This window comes from Macaca thibetana, chromosome 7 (assembly GCF_024542745.1).
Source record: "Macaca thibetana thibetana isolate TM-01 chromosome 7, ASM2454274v1, whole genome shotgun sequence".
Classification (NCBI taxonomy): Eukaryota; Metazoa; Chordata; class Mammalia; order Primates; family Cercopithecidae; genus Macaca; species Macaca thibetana.
The window spans coordinates 136,623,375-136,634,033 of record NC_065584.1 but is presented as its reverse complement, the minus strand read 5'-3'; the positions used below and the strand labels follow the sequence as shown (position 1 = coordinate 136,634,033).

Here is a 10,659-nt window from a genome sequence, read left to right as displayed (position 1 = left end):
CTCCAAAGAAGATATACAAAAGCACATAAAAAGATGCAGATGCCTGACATGAGGGAAATGCATATGAAAGCCACAATGAGATACTACTTCACATCCACCAAAATGCCTAGAACCAAAAAGTCAGGTAATAACATGAATTGGCAAGGATGTGGAGAAATCAGAACTCTCAGGCACTGCTGGTAGGAATGTAAAATGGTGCAGCCACTTTGGAAAACAGTCTGGTAGTTCCCCCAACAGTTAAAGAACAGAGTTACCCTATTACCCAGCAATTCCACTCCTGGAAATACCCAAGAGAAATGAAGACATATATGTCCATACAAAAGCTTATACATAAATGTTTATAACAACATTACTGATAATAGCCAAAAGGTGGAAACAACCCAAATATCCATTAATTAATACAATGGAATGTTACTTAATCCCTAAAGAATCACTGAAAAATTAAGAAATAGAGTTCTTTTTAGGGGGGAAATTTAAATTATGCACTTAATAAAAACTATCACCAAAAAATTCAAGAAAGGGGAAATAGAGGAAGAAAAATACATGTGCCATATAGAAAACAACAAATGGCAGACATAAATCCAACCATATCAAAGACTACATTAAATGTGAATGGATTACACGCCCCAATAAAAAGGCAGAGATTATCAGACTGGATTTAAGAAAAAAACAAACAACAACAACAAAAAACAGGCACAGTGGCCAGGCGCAGTGGCTCACACCTGTAATCTCAGCACTTTGGGAGGCCGAGGCGGGCAATCACAAGGTCAGGAGATCGAGACCATCCTGGATAATACGGTAAAACCCCATCTCTACTAAAAAAATACAAAAAATTAGCCAGGCATGGTGGTCTGGATCTGGGTGGTGGTTACTTTGGTGTGTTGATGTGTTCCGTGAATAAGAATATATTAGACCAGGCGTGCAGCACTCTGGGAGGCCGAGGCAGGTGAATCACAAGGTCAGGAGATCAAGACCATCCTGGCCAACATGGTGAAACCCCGTCTCTACTAAAAATACAAAAACTTAGCTGGGTGTAGTGGTGTGCACCTGTAATTCCAGCTACTCGGGAGGCTGGGGCAGGAGAATCGTTTGAACCCGGGAGGTGGAGGTTGCAGTGAGCCGAGATCATGCCATTGCACTGCAGCCTGGGCGACAGAGCAAGATTCCATCTCAAAAAAAAAGAAAAAAAGAAAAAAAGAAAAAGAATATATTGAGCTGTACAATTATTATTTGTACACTTTTCTGTATATAATTTTATCCTTCAATAAAAGTTTTCTTTAAATAATAAAAGCAGCTAGATTCTCTTTTTAACTCTGAGCAATCAGGCAGCTGTCACTACTCACCTTATAGCTTTTCTTTTTCTTTATATAAAATATAATTTTGGGGGGCAATAACATAAATAATTTTGTATATAAACAAATACAGAATTAAATTTACCATAATCCTCTCTTTGTGGCATTTATCATTATTGATCCATGCCAGGTCCCTCTTTATATTTTTTGATCTCCTTTTTGAAATCTCCAATTCCATTTCTCTCCCTCATAGGTATCCACTCTTGCATATTTAATGAATGACTTTGTAATTTATCCTCCACACTTCTATTCACACATAGTTGTACCCATGAACAATATTCAGTATTGCAGTTCTTGTGAGATTTTAAATATTAAAGACTTGGGTTAGACATCTATTCAACATTATTTTTTATTTCTGAGTCAAGTAGATCGTGTCTATTCCTACTAGCAGCTGTAGAGTTTTACATGTATATACTATTTCTTTTTTTATTTTTCTCTGCTGTCTACCATGTATATACTATTTTATTTATTCCCCTATTGATATTTAGATGCTTCCAACTCTTTGATATATAGCTATGTTGTGATGAACATCTACTTAACTGTCTCTTTGGGTGACTATATGAGAATTTTTCTGCCTACATTTATTTTCATAAGTATTCTCAAATTGCTCTCTAGGCTGGCAGTATAATCCGCACCAGTTATGTAAGAAAAACAAGTTTTTATTTTCTCACATCCTAGGCAGTATCTGATATTGTCTAACCTAAATGTTTTTGCCAATATGATGGGTATAAAGCAAGATCTCGTTGTTTGCATTTGTATTTATCTGATTACTGCTAAAGCTGATATCTCCTTATATGCTAACAAGCCATTTAAGTGTCCCCATCTGTGAACTGCCTATTAATTTTTGTCAATTTAAAAAATTGGATTTCTTTAACGAATTAACAATTCTTATATATGGAAACTACTATAACCCAACATTTTAAAGATATTATCTCTCTTTTATTCCTAATGATTTCCTGTTTTTAAGTTTTATTCGTGAATCCATCTGGAGCTTATTTTTGGACGCAGTGTTTGCCATGGATCTGCTTTTATTGTTTTTCCATATAACAGGCCCACCTAATAAATATTCTTTTCTTTCACTATCTGGTCCTTAAGCCTACCGTTTAATGTAGGGCCCTGTTGGGGTGCTCCAGCATGTTCCATTACTCACGTATCTGTTCTCATGCAAGTGTCACACTATTTTAATGACTACTGCTTTGTTATGTCACTAAATATATGGCAGGACACATCTCTCCTCTTTGAGAATTGTCTTAGTTATACAGGGCTTTTATTCTATAATGAAATATAGAATCACTGTACAATTCTCCAAAAGTTCTGTTAGGATTCTGATCCCAATATATTAGGCATATATATTGATTTGGGTAGAAGTGACACCTTGACCATATTAAATATTCCCAGCCAGGAAAATGGTATGTCTCCCGTTTACTCGGGTCTCCTTTTAAGATATTTAAGAGAATTTTAAGCATTTTCCCACAAAGGCCAAGGGCATTTTTGTGAGTGTAATCTCTGGATGCTTTATACTTTTACTGATATTGTAAATATCTTTATTTGAGACGGAGTCTGGCTCTGTCGCCCAGGCTGGAGTGCAGTGGCCCGATCTCGGCTCACTGCAAGCTCCACCTTCCGGGTTTACGCCATTCTCCGGCCTCAGCCTCCCGAGTAGCTGTGACTACAGGCGCCCGCCACCGCGCCCGGCTAAGTTTTTGTATTTTTAGTAGAGATGGCGTTTCACCATTCATAGGATGGTCTCGATCTCCTGACCTTGTGATCCGCCCGCCTCGGCCTCCCAAAGTGCTGGGATTACAGGAGTGAGCCACCGCGCCCGGCCATAAATATCTTGTATTGCATAGCCAATGCTCATATAAAGGACCATTACTTATTTTTGTACTGGATTTTGAATACGATGACCTTGCTGGACTCTCTTAACACTTCTCTTTGTGTTCAGTTCGTTGATTCCCTTGGGGCTTCCATTTAAATGGTCGTATCCTCTGCTCTTTGAGGAGCTAACACTCGGGCCGTGCAGCCTCCGGATGCATCTGTTCCTGCCTGGCAGCGCGCCCCGGGCCCCAGCCTTCTCCACCCGCGCTCCCGCCAGGTGCACCGCCGGGCCCCGGCCAATGGCAGCGCGGACTAGCCGGGCCGGGCTTGGAAGGACCAATCCCGCCGCTGCCGCCTCCCCTCGCCGCCAACTCGGGAACGGGAGCAGGAGGCCATTGGAAAACTTTGGGCAAGATGGCCCGGCGGTGATTTCCGTGCCCGTCTCTCCTGCGCCCGGCCTCTGCGCCGCAGGCCCAGCCCCCAAGCCTCGCACGTGCTGCAGCCCCGGCCCGGCCCCGGCCCCTCCTGCCCATGGCGGTGGCCGAGCTGTACACGCAGGTAGGAGGGTCCGCTGGGCTCCCGGGAGCGCTGTGGGGGAGCCGGCCCTGCTAACGCTGACTCGACCTGGCGCCCGGGCCACACCTGCGCACCTGACACGGCAGGGCGGGCGGGCGCGCGCTGGGGGCCGCGGAGGGGCCGCGGGGACCGGGGGCACGAGCGAGCGTCGCCCCTCCAGGGCCCCGACGTACTCCGTCCCTGCCCGCGGGTAAGCCCCCCCCTGGCTCCGCCCCGCCTGGGTGCCCTGCGGGTGGGAAGACCCTGTGGGAGGGAAGACCCTGTGGGAGGGGCCGCCTCCGCCGCTCCGGCCTCGGGGCCTAGAATCCCCAATCCCCAGAGGTCGCGCGTGCATCCCCATCTCCCGGGACTGGAGCGCCTCGGCCCCTTCCTCCCACACCACGGGTGGAATCAGAGTTGCCCATGCGGACGTAGAAGCTGAGACGCCGGCGAGTCTCCTGGGACCCCCCTGAACGAGTTGGCACAGAAGCTTATGGCAGCAGTGTTCGGGCTGCTTTCTAGAATTCTGTGCCTTCAAAGTGCGTGAACGTGCATGTAGGCTCATCAGATGCCTAAAGCTGAAGCAGCCTGGGTCACAGGCTTGAGGGCACTGCAGTGGCACCAAGCGCTTGGGGAGCCCAGGGGCCACAAGCACAAAAAAAAATGCTGCAGTCGTAGGCTCTTTGCCTAACATCTGTACTGTTCGCAACAGTACAAACACTACAGTTTCTAAAGCGCCTTTCGTATACCCTGACTCTGGGAAACACTAGAGCATTCCTCAGAAACTTCCTTTCTGCTGGCTGGGGCTCCACCTCTTACCTCGGAAGGGCAGCGTTCCCTCTGAGATGGGCTTGGGTAATTATTTGGATAAAGAGTGTGACATTGTTAGCACTTTTGAAAAAAAAAAAATCCGTTTGAATAGCCATAAAGCCTGATCCTCCTATACACCAGTGGAGAAATCTAGAGACCTCAGTATTCAGACGAGTGGGACTAGAATCCATCCATTTCCCCGGACATATGCTCTAGCTTTCTACTTTAAAAGACGCTTTTGCTGTAGATAGAAAAGATAGTCATGAAAATAATCCTGTTTCAATGGTTTAAGCAAACGTTTTTCTTCTACTTTGATTACTTAGTAACAGTCTGGACACAAAGCAACCAAACTGTAGTTTCTCCTCTATTGCATCTCCATTAACTGGAGTTCTAAATGGACAGTGTTTGAATTGCCCTAGTTTTGTTCTAGAATATTTTCACCAGTGAGAGTGTGAGCCCTCAGATAGCCAACAGCGCTTCTTCAGCCTTCAGTTTACTGGAAGTGAAAGAAAAGTCTTGGACTAGTCTTAGACTATACTTTGGAGGACACAGAAAAATGCTGCTGCGGAACCTGTTTGAGGTGAGAGTATTTCCAGAAGCAGAAGCACACAGGTGCAAGTGCCCCATCCTCAGGTGCCTCAAACCTCAAATACTTATTAAATGTCTAGTAAGTACCAGGCACAACGTAGGAAAGCTGACAGGAAGGTACAAGCTTGAAGGGAATGAGAATCTGAGAATCCCAGAGACTGACGCAGCCCGATGGCCATCCCCACCGACCTTGTGTCCAGGTGGACACCTGTGTGCCTAGGCTGCCACCTCCCTTCCTGGTAGGCAGTTAGCCCCCATTTTGTCTGTTCTAGAGGTGGGAAGGGGACGGCCATGGCAGCCAGAGAACGAGGTCAGGGCTTTATTCCCCAGTGCGGGTTTTGAGTGGGGGCTGGCAGGATCAAGGGTGGTGTGCTAGGACTGTTAGATTTGTTATGTATGCCAGCAGCGCCCTTGGGCTGTGGAGGAGAGGGGCTAGGGTCACGTAGCTGAATTCTCAGGTCTTTCCAGCTGTTGGAAGATCATTAGAGCTGCAGTGTTGGCCATGGAGGGTGGAGGCAGGTGAGACTGAGAGGCCGGACTGGGAAGTGGGGTGGGGGTTGGAGGGACCAGCCAAGGATGACATTTGAGGTCAGAGTCTGTATGAGAGAGAGCAGGTGGTGCTCTTGAGTGAATTAAGGATGTGGCCTGAGGAGGAACTATTTCTTAGGAAAGTCATCAGGCAAGTTCTGTATGTGCAGGGGTTGAAGGGGTGAGGGGGCTTCCAAGGGAAGGTGCCTTGCAGAGTGGGAGGTGTCAGAGGGAGGGGACGGGCCCTGCCAAGGGTCTTCTGCCCAGAGGTGGTCACTGAACCAACAAGACCCTGAGGGCCGCACCAAGGTGGGAGAAGGCAGACAGAGAAGAGGGCCAGGGACAGACCAGCGGGGAATGCATCTGTGCAAGGAGTGAGAGGAAGCAGAAGGGCTGAGATGGAGCCAACCAGAGGAGGAGCAAACAGGGTTGCTGGGAGGCACCCTGTGGGAACAGGGAAGAGGGAACTCCAGGAGAAGTCTTGGTGAGGGCAGCAGTCGCTGCCAGGTGAGGTGTAAAATCATCCATCGCTTTTCAAAAGCTACAAGGGCCATGCCTTAGAAATGCTCAGAGCAGCAGTTCCCCTATTTGAAATCTCTCTAAGAAGAGCTGGTCTGGCATTCTCTGCTCGACCACCTCTAGAGGCTCCCATTGCATTCAGACTCACTGACCAGCCACGAGGTCCTGCCTGTCTCCCTGCCTTCACCTGGACTCACGCTCTGCCAGACTCCTTGCCATTCCCTCAATGCCTTGCCAGCACATCGCCGCTGCGTGCCTTGGTGCACGGAACTCCACCTGTCCGAGGCTCTGTCTGTCACCTTTGCCCACGGCACCTGCACCTTCCACCTTCAATTTGTGCAGAGCCTCTTCTGAGAAAGCCTCTGCAGCCAGCCCCTCCACACGATGCCTTCCATATTGCCTGTTAACAGCTTGTGAACCCTCTGTCTCCCCCATTGACCAAGAACTTTCAGTGAGCAGGGGACAGTGGGGGCTTCGTAAGTGTTTGTTGTGCACCTGTGTGCATGACTGAACGTTTCTGCTTACAGAAATAGCTAGGACCATGGAGACGATGATATGGATGGTGGTTATTTTTATTTCTATGTACCAGATGCCATCCTCAGAGTTTCATGTGCCCCCTCTCGTTTAATCTGAATAAACAACTCTGTGTGTTAGATGATCTCACACTTTCAGAAATGGCTCGGGTCAAGTAAGTTGCTAAGGTAACATACAAGTGATGGAGCCAGAGGTGAAAACCTATGTTCTTAGTGTCCCTCACCACCACCACCTTGGTTCAACCGCCTTTATTGTCTTCCTCTTCTTCAAGGGATCTGACCTTTTCCCCACACACAGTGGGCTTGTGGGAAGTTCATCCACTTTCTAGCTACCTCTCCTGGCACCTGCTTTTTTATATTATTCCTTATAATAACTAAATTGGAACCAACTCCAGTGTCCAGCGAGAGGGGGAAAGTTGAGTAAATTATGGAAGACTCACATGATAAAACAGCACGAAGCCATTAAAAGTACTATTTCTGAAGAGTTCCTAACATGAAAACATGGTTATGTGAAAAATGGGGCACAACAATTGTATATACTGTATGAGGATAAACATAAAATATGCAAACAAAGGAAAAAGACCACATATATCACTGCCGAAAGATTGGACCGTCTTTTCTTCTAGTAGCTGCAGAGAAGTCAACAAGGATGAAGGCTGGGGATGGGTCGTTAGGTTTGGCCACTAGGTTTGGTCCCCGGCATCGTTTCTGTTCAGGTAGAACTGTGAAGGGGAAAGGGAGACCCTGACATGACCCGCTAAAGGAAGGAAACTGGCAGAGGACTGCGGTCTGAAGATGTAAGAAGGGCACCAGGCACAGGTTAACCTTGGAAAGGAGTGAGCGCCCGAGGCTGCAGTAGCAAGAGTTGAAGGCACAGAGATACTGACCGAGAAGGAAGACAGCACAGAGAGCTTGGCAGCTGCTGAGGAGGAAGAGTGGGTAGGACGGAGGGCTTGAGAGTGACAGTGCCACCAACCTTTTCTCTGACAGCATCATTTGAGACCCTCAGCATCCAGGCCACCTTCCTCTGGGTGAATTTTCACACCTTGACGCCCATTTTAGTGGCACTATTCTCTAGCCTTGGTCTACTCAGCCATGAGTACGGTGCAACTTCTTGTGAGCACCCCTCAGTGCATCCTGGCATTATGTTAGTACTTTCAGCAGAGCTGGCACATGCTCTGCCCCTGGTGGGTCAAATCAAGTCCTGGTCCTGCCCCTTACTAACTGAGTGATACCGGGCAAGTTACTTAACCTGAGTTTCCACACCAGTATAATGGACCAAATCGTGCTTACCAGCTGAGGAGGTCACTATGAAGATTCATGCATGTAAAATCCTTAGCACAACACCTGACACATAATGCTTAATAAAGGTTACTCGAATACGGATGCTATCATAATACAGTTGATTTTTTTTTTACCTAAATACAGACTTTACATTTATCCCTATAAAATTTTCCATTTTATTTAGCGCCCAGCGTTTCTGAAGCTTGTAAAAACCTTTTGAATCTTGATCATCTTTAGCTAATCAATCATTTCATCTGCTTATTTGATACATGTGTTTTGTTTTTTCATCTACGATACTGGTGAAAGCGTTGAATGAAAGGGGAGGCAGTAGAGCTCTGTGGCATGCCTCTGGAGACCTTTTTGTTTTTCTAAAGGTTGCTCTTTGCTCATTAATTAGAACTCAGGTTATGAGTGTTTACTGACAGATTCCCTACAGTCATTCCACCATCTGTTTCTTTCACTTGTGCAAGAGGAACTCACAAATATCTTCGAAGTCTGCTGAAACTCAGATGTGCAAGGTCAAAAGAAGTGTCTTGACTAGCAGTCCAGGACCCCTGTCTAAAATGAGGTCAAAGTTCAGTGTAATGATTTTTTTTTTTTTTTACTTTGGCTAATTCTAAATAGTTTTTAGACTTTTATATATCATTAACAACTCTGGAAAATTAAATGTATCCATTGTATTATGTATGGGTAGTTCAAAGAGAAAAAAAGGGATGAAAAGACTGAAATCCTAAGTTTAGTCTTTAACTGGTGGAACTGAACCACTGGGAATTTGAATTTTTGTTCAAATGTTTATGGAGTGCTAGCTATGGGAAGTCATTGCATTGGATTCCTAGCACAGACTAGGCTCTTGAAGTTCAAATGCCAGTGGGGGAGATGGGAGGCAGCCCAGATACCTGGGGGCGGGGCAGAGAGCGCTCAAGGGGAAGCATCAGCTCTGCTAGACGGCAAGCGGCAAGGAGAGTGCCCGGATGAGGACTGTGTCCAGCTACTCCACACTATTCAGAGCTGTTTGCTCATGGATGGGGAGAGGATGGGTGGGGCCAGGGTGGAAGGAACAGAAGTACACAGCAGAAAGCCAAAGAAGGCCTGCCATGTTCCAGAAAGTGCTAGTGGTTTTGGGTGACCACAGGCAGAGGGTGGATTGAAAAGAGGGTGAGGCCTGAGTAGGAAAATCAGCCAAAATGCTGGTTGTCCAGGACTGGCTCTTCCTCGAAACCCATGGGGGGTTGATTTTCAAAGCTTTTCTCTTGCCGGGCCCCACCCACAGGAATTCCAATCAAGTACGGTTGAGAGAGTCTGTCTGTTCAAAGAAACCTGGTGCTCAGCCTGGCTGAGGAAGCCCCTGGGGGCTGCTGCACCAGTCGAAAGAAGATCGGTGGGAGTAGGGTTGGGGGCTGACTTATGGCCATGGCAAGGGGGCTGGTGGGCAGGGGCGGACAGGAGAGAGCTTTTAAAAGGCAGTCTTTTCCAGCACCTGGTGACCGTTGGGCTGTTGGGGTGGAGACACGGGGGGCATCCAGCACTGTCCCAGGCTTCTGACATGAGGGGCAAGAGAGCTAGGAAGGAGGAGCGTCCGCATCACTGGAGTTTGGAATTTATGAGTCTTCGAGGAGATTGAGGGGCTGACATCTTGGAGGCAATTGGAAATGTGGTGTAGAGCTCCAGTGCACGATCTGGGTGGGAGGTCTCAGATGCATAGGTGCCAGGCGGTTGCAGAAGGTCTGGAATTGGGTGGAACTCTCCAGAAACAGCCCATCATGAGAAGAGGCTGGAAGGACCTTGGGAGACACGGACATGGGGGGAGTGGGAGGGGCAGGGGAACCAGGGAAGGGGCCTGTGAGGAGTGAGTGAAGAGGAGGAGGAAGAGAGGGGCATGGTGTGACAATCTGGCCTGGCCGACCTGGAGTGTGGACACTCCCAGTCCAGAAAGCGGTTCTAGGAGGGGAACTCATGTCGTCCCATCTTGTCCCATCTTCCATATAAGTCTTCAAGTCATTTCTGTGGCCGATGCCAGAATATCCCTCAGAAAAGTGGGCGGCGTGAGAAGATGCTGTTCTTATCTCACCTGTGTGCCTGGGGGGGTGGCTGACATGATCTTGAGCTCATAAGGTTCAGTGGTCCCAAGCCTCTGCCTCAGCTTGGAGCCTCAGCATGGGAGGGCACTCAGGGAAGGTGGGAGGTGGCCCTCTCTTTCTTGGCTCTGCTGAAGGGCTTGGCAAGCCATTCCATCCCAGTCCACAGGCTCCTGCCTCATGGGAAGGCCCCATATTCTGAAGGTCAGTTGACAGCTGGTTACATTGTTTGCATGGACTGTGGACTGTGTCTATTTGAATGAATGCTGTAAAGTTAGGTCTTCCTCCAGTTTGAAGCATTGCTTTGTGGGTAGAGGAATGTGAGGGAGGAGGGGACGGGAATGAATGGGTGGAACTTACCTGGAGCTGAGTAAACTCACCGTGTTTACTTACCAGGCTGGGTTTCAGCTGCAAGGGCACTCAATGCCAGCAAAGGCACCAGGATCGCAGGGTGTGGGCAGCCTGGGGTACTGGGCTGAGGAGTCACTGGTCTTCAGAAGAGAAGCCACCAGCAGTTACGTATGTCCTAATATTACCTGCCATTTAATACCACTTTTAGCTGAAACCAATCCTAAACTATAGTTAGGAGAGCACATG

At 47.7% G+C, this 10,659-nt stretch overlaps 1 protein-coding gene across 3 annotated transcripts in view; it reads left to right on the top strand.

The window, feature by feature from the left end:
• The first annotated feature begins 3,539 nt into the window (after nucleotides 1-3,539).
• The window catches only part of MYO5C (myosin VC), a 109,163-nt gene continuing 102,043 nt past the window's right edge, over nucleotides 3,540-10,659 (top strand). Inside the window, exon 1 of one of the 3 annotated variants that reach the window (XM_050797915.1) lies at nucleotides 3,540-3,728. In XM_050797915.1, coding sequence (XP_050653872.1) covers nucleotides 3,702-3,728 — 27 coding nt within the window. In that variant the 5' untranslated portion in view covers nucleotides 3,540-3,701. Of the gene's footprint in view, nucleotides 3,729-9,864; nucleotides 10,582-10,659 lie in introns of those variants that run through there. The other 2 variants (XM_050797916.1, XM_050797914.1) reach the window with 2 other exon arrangements.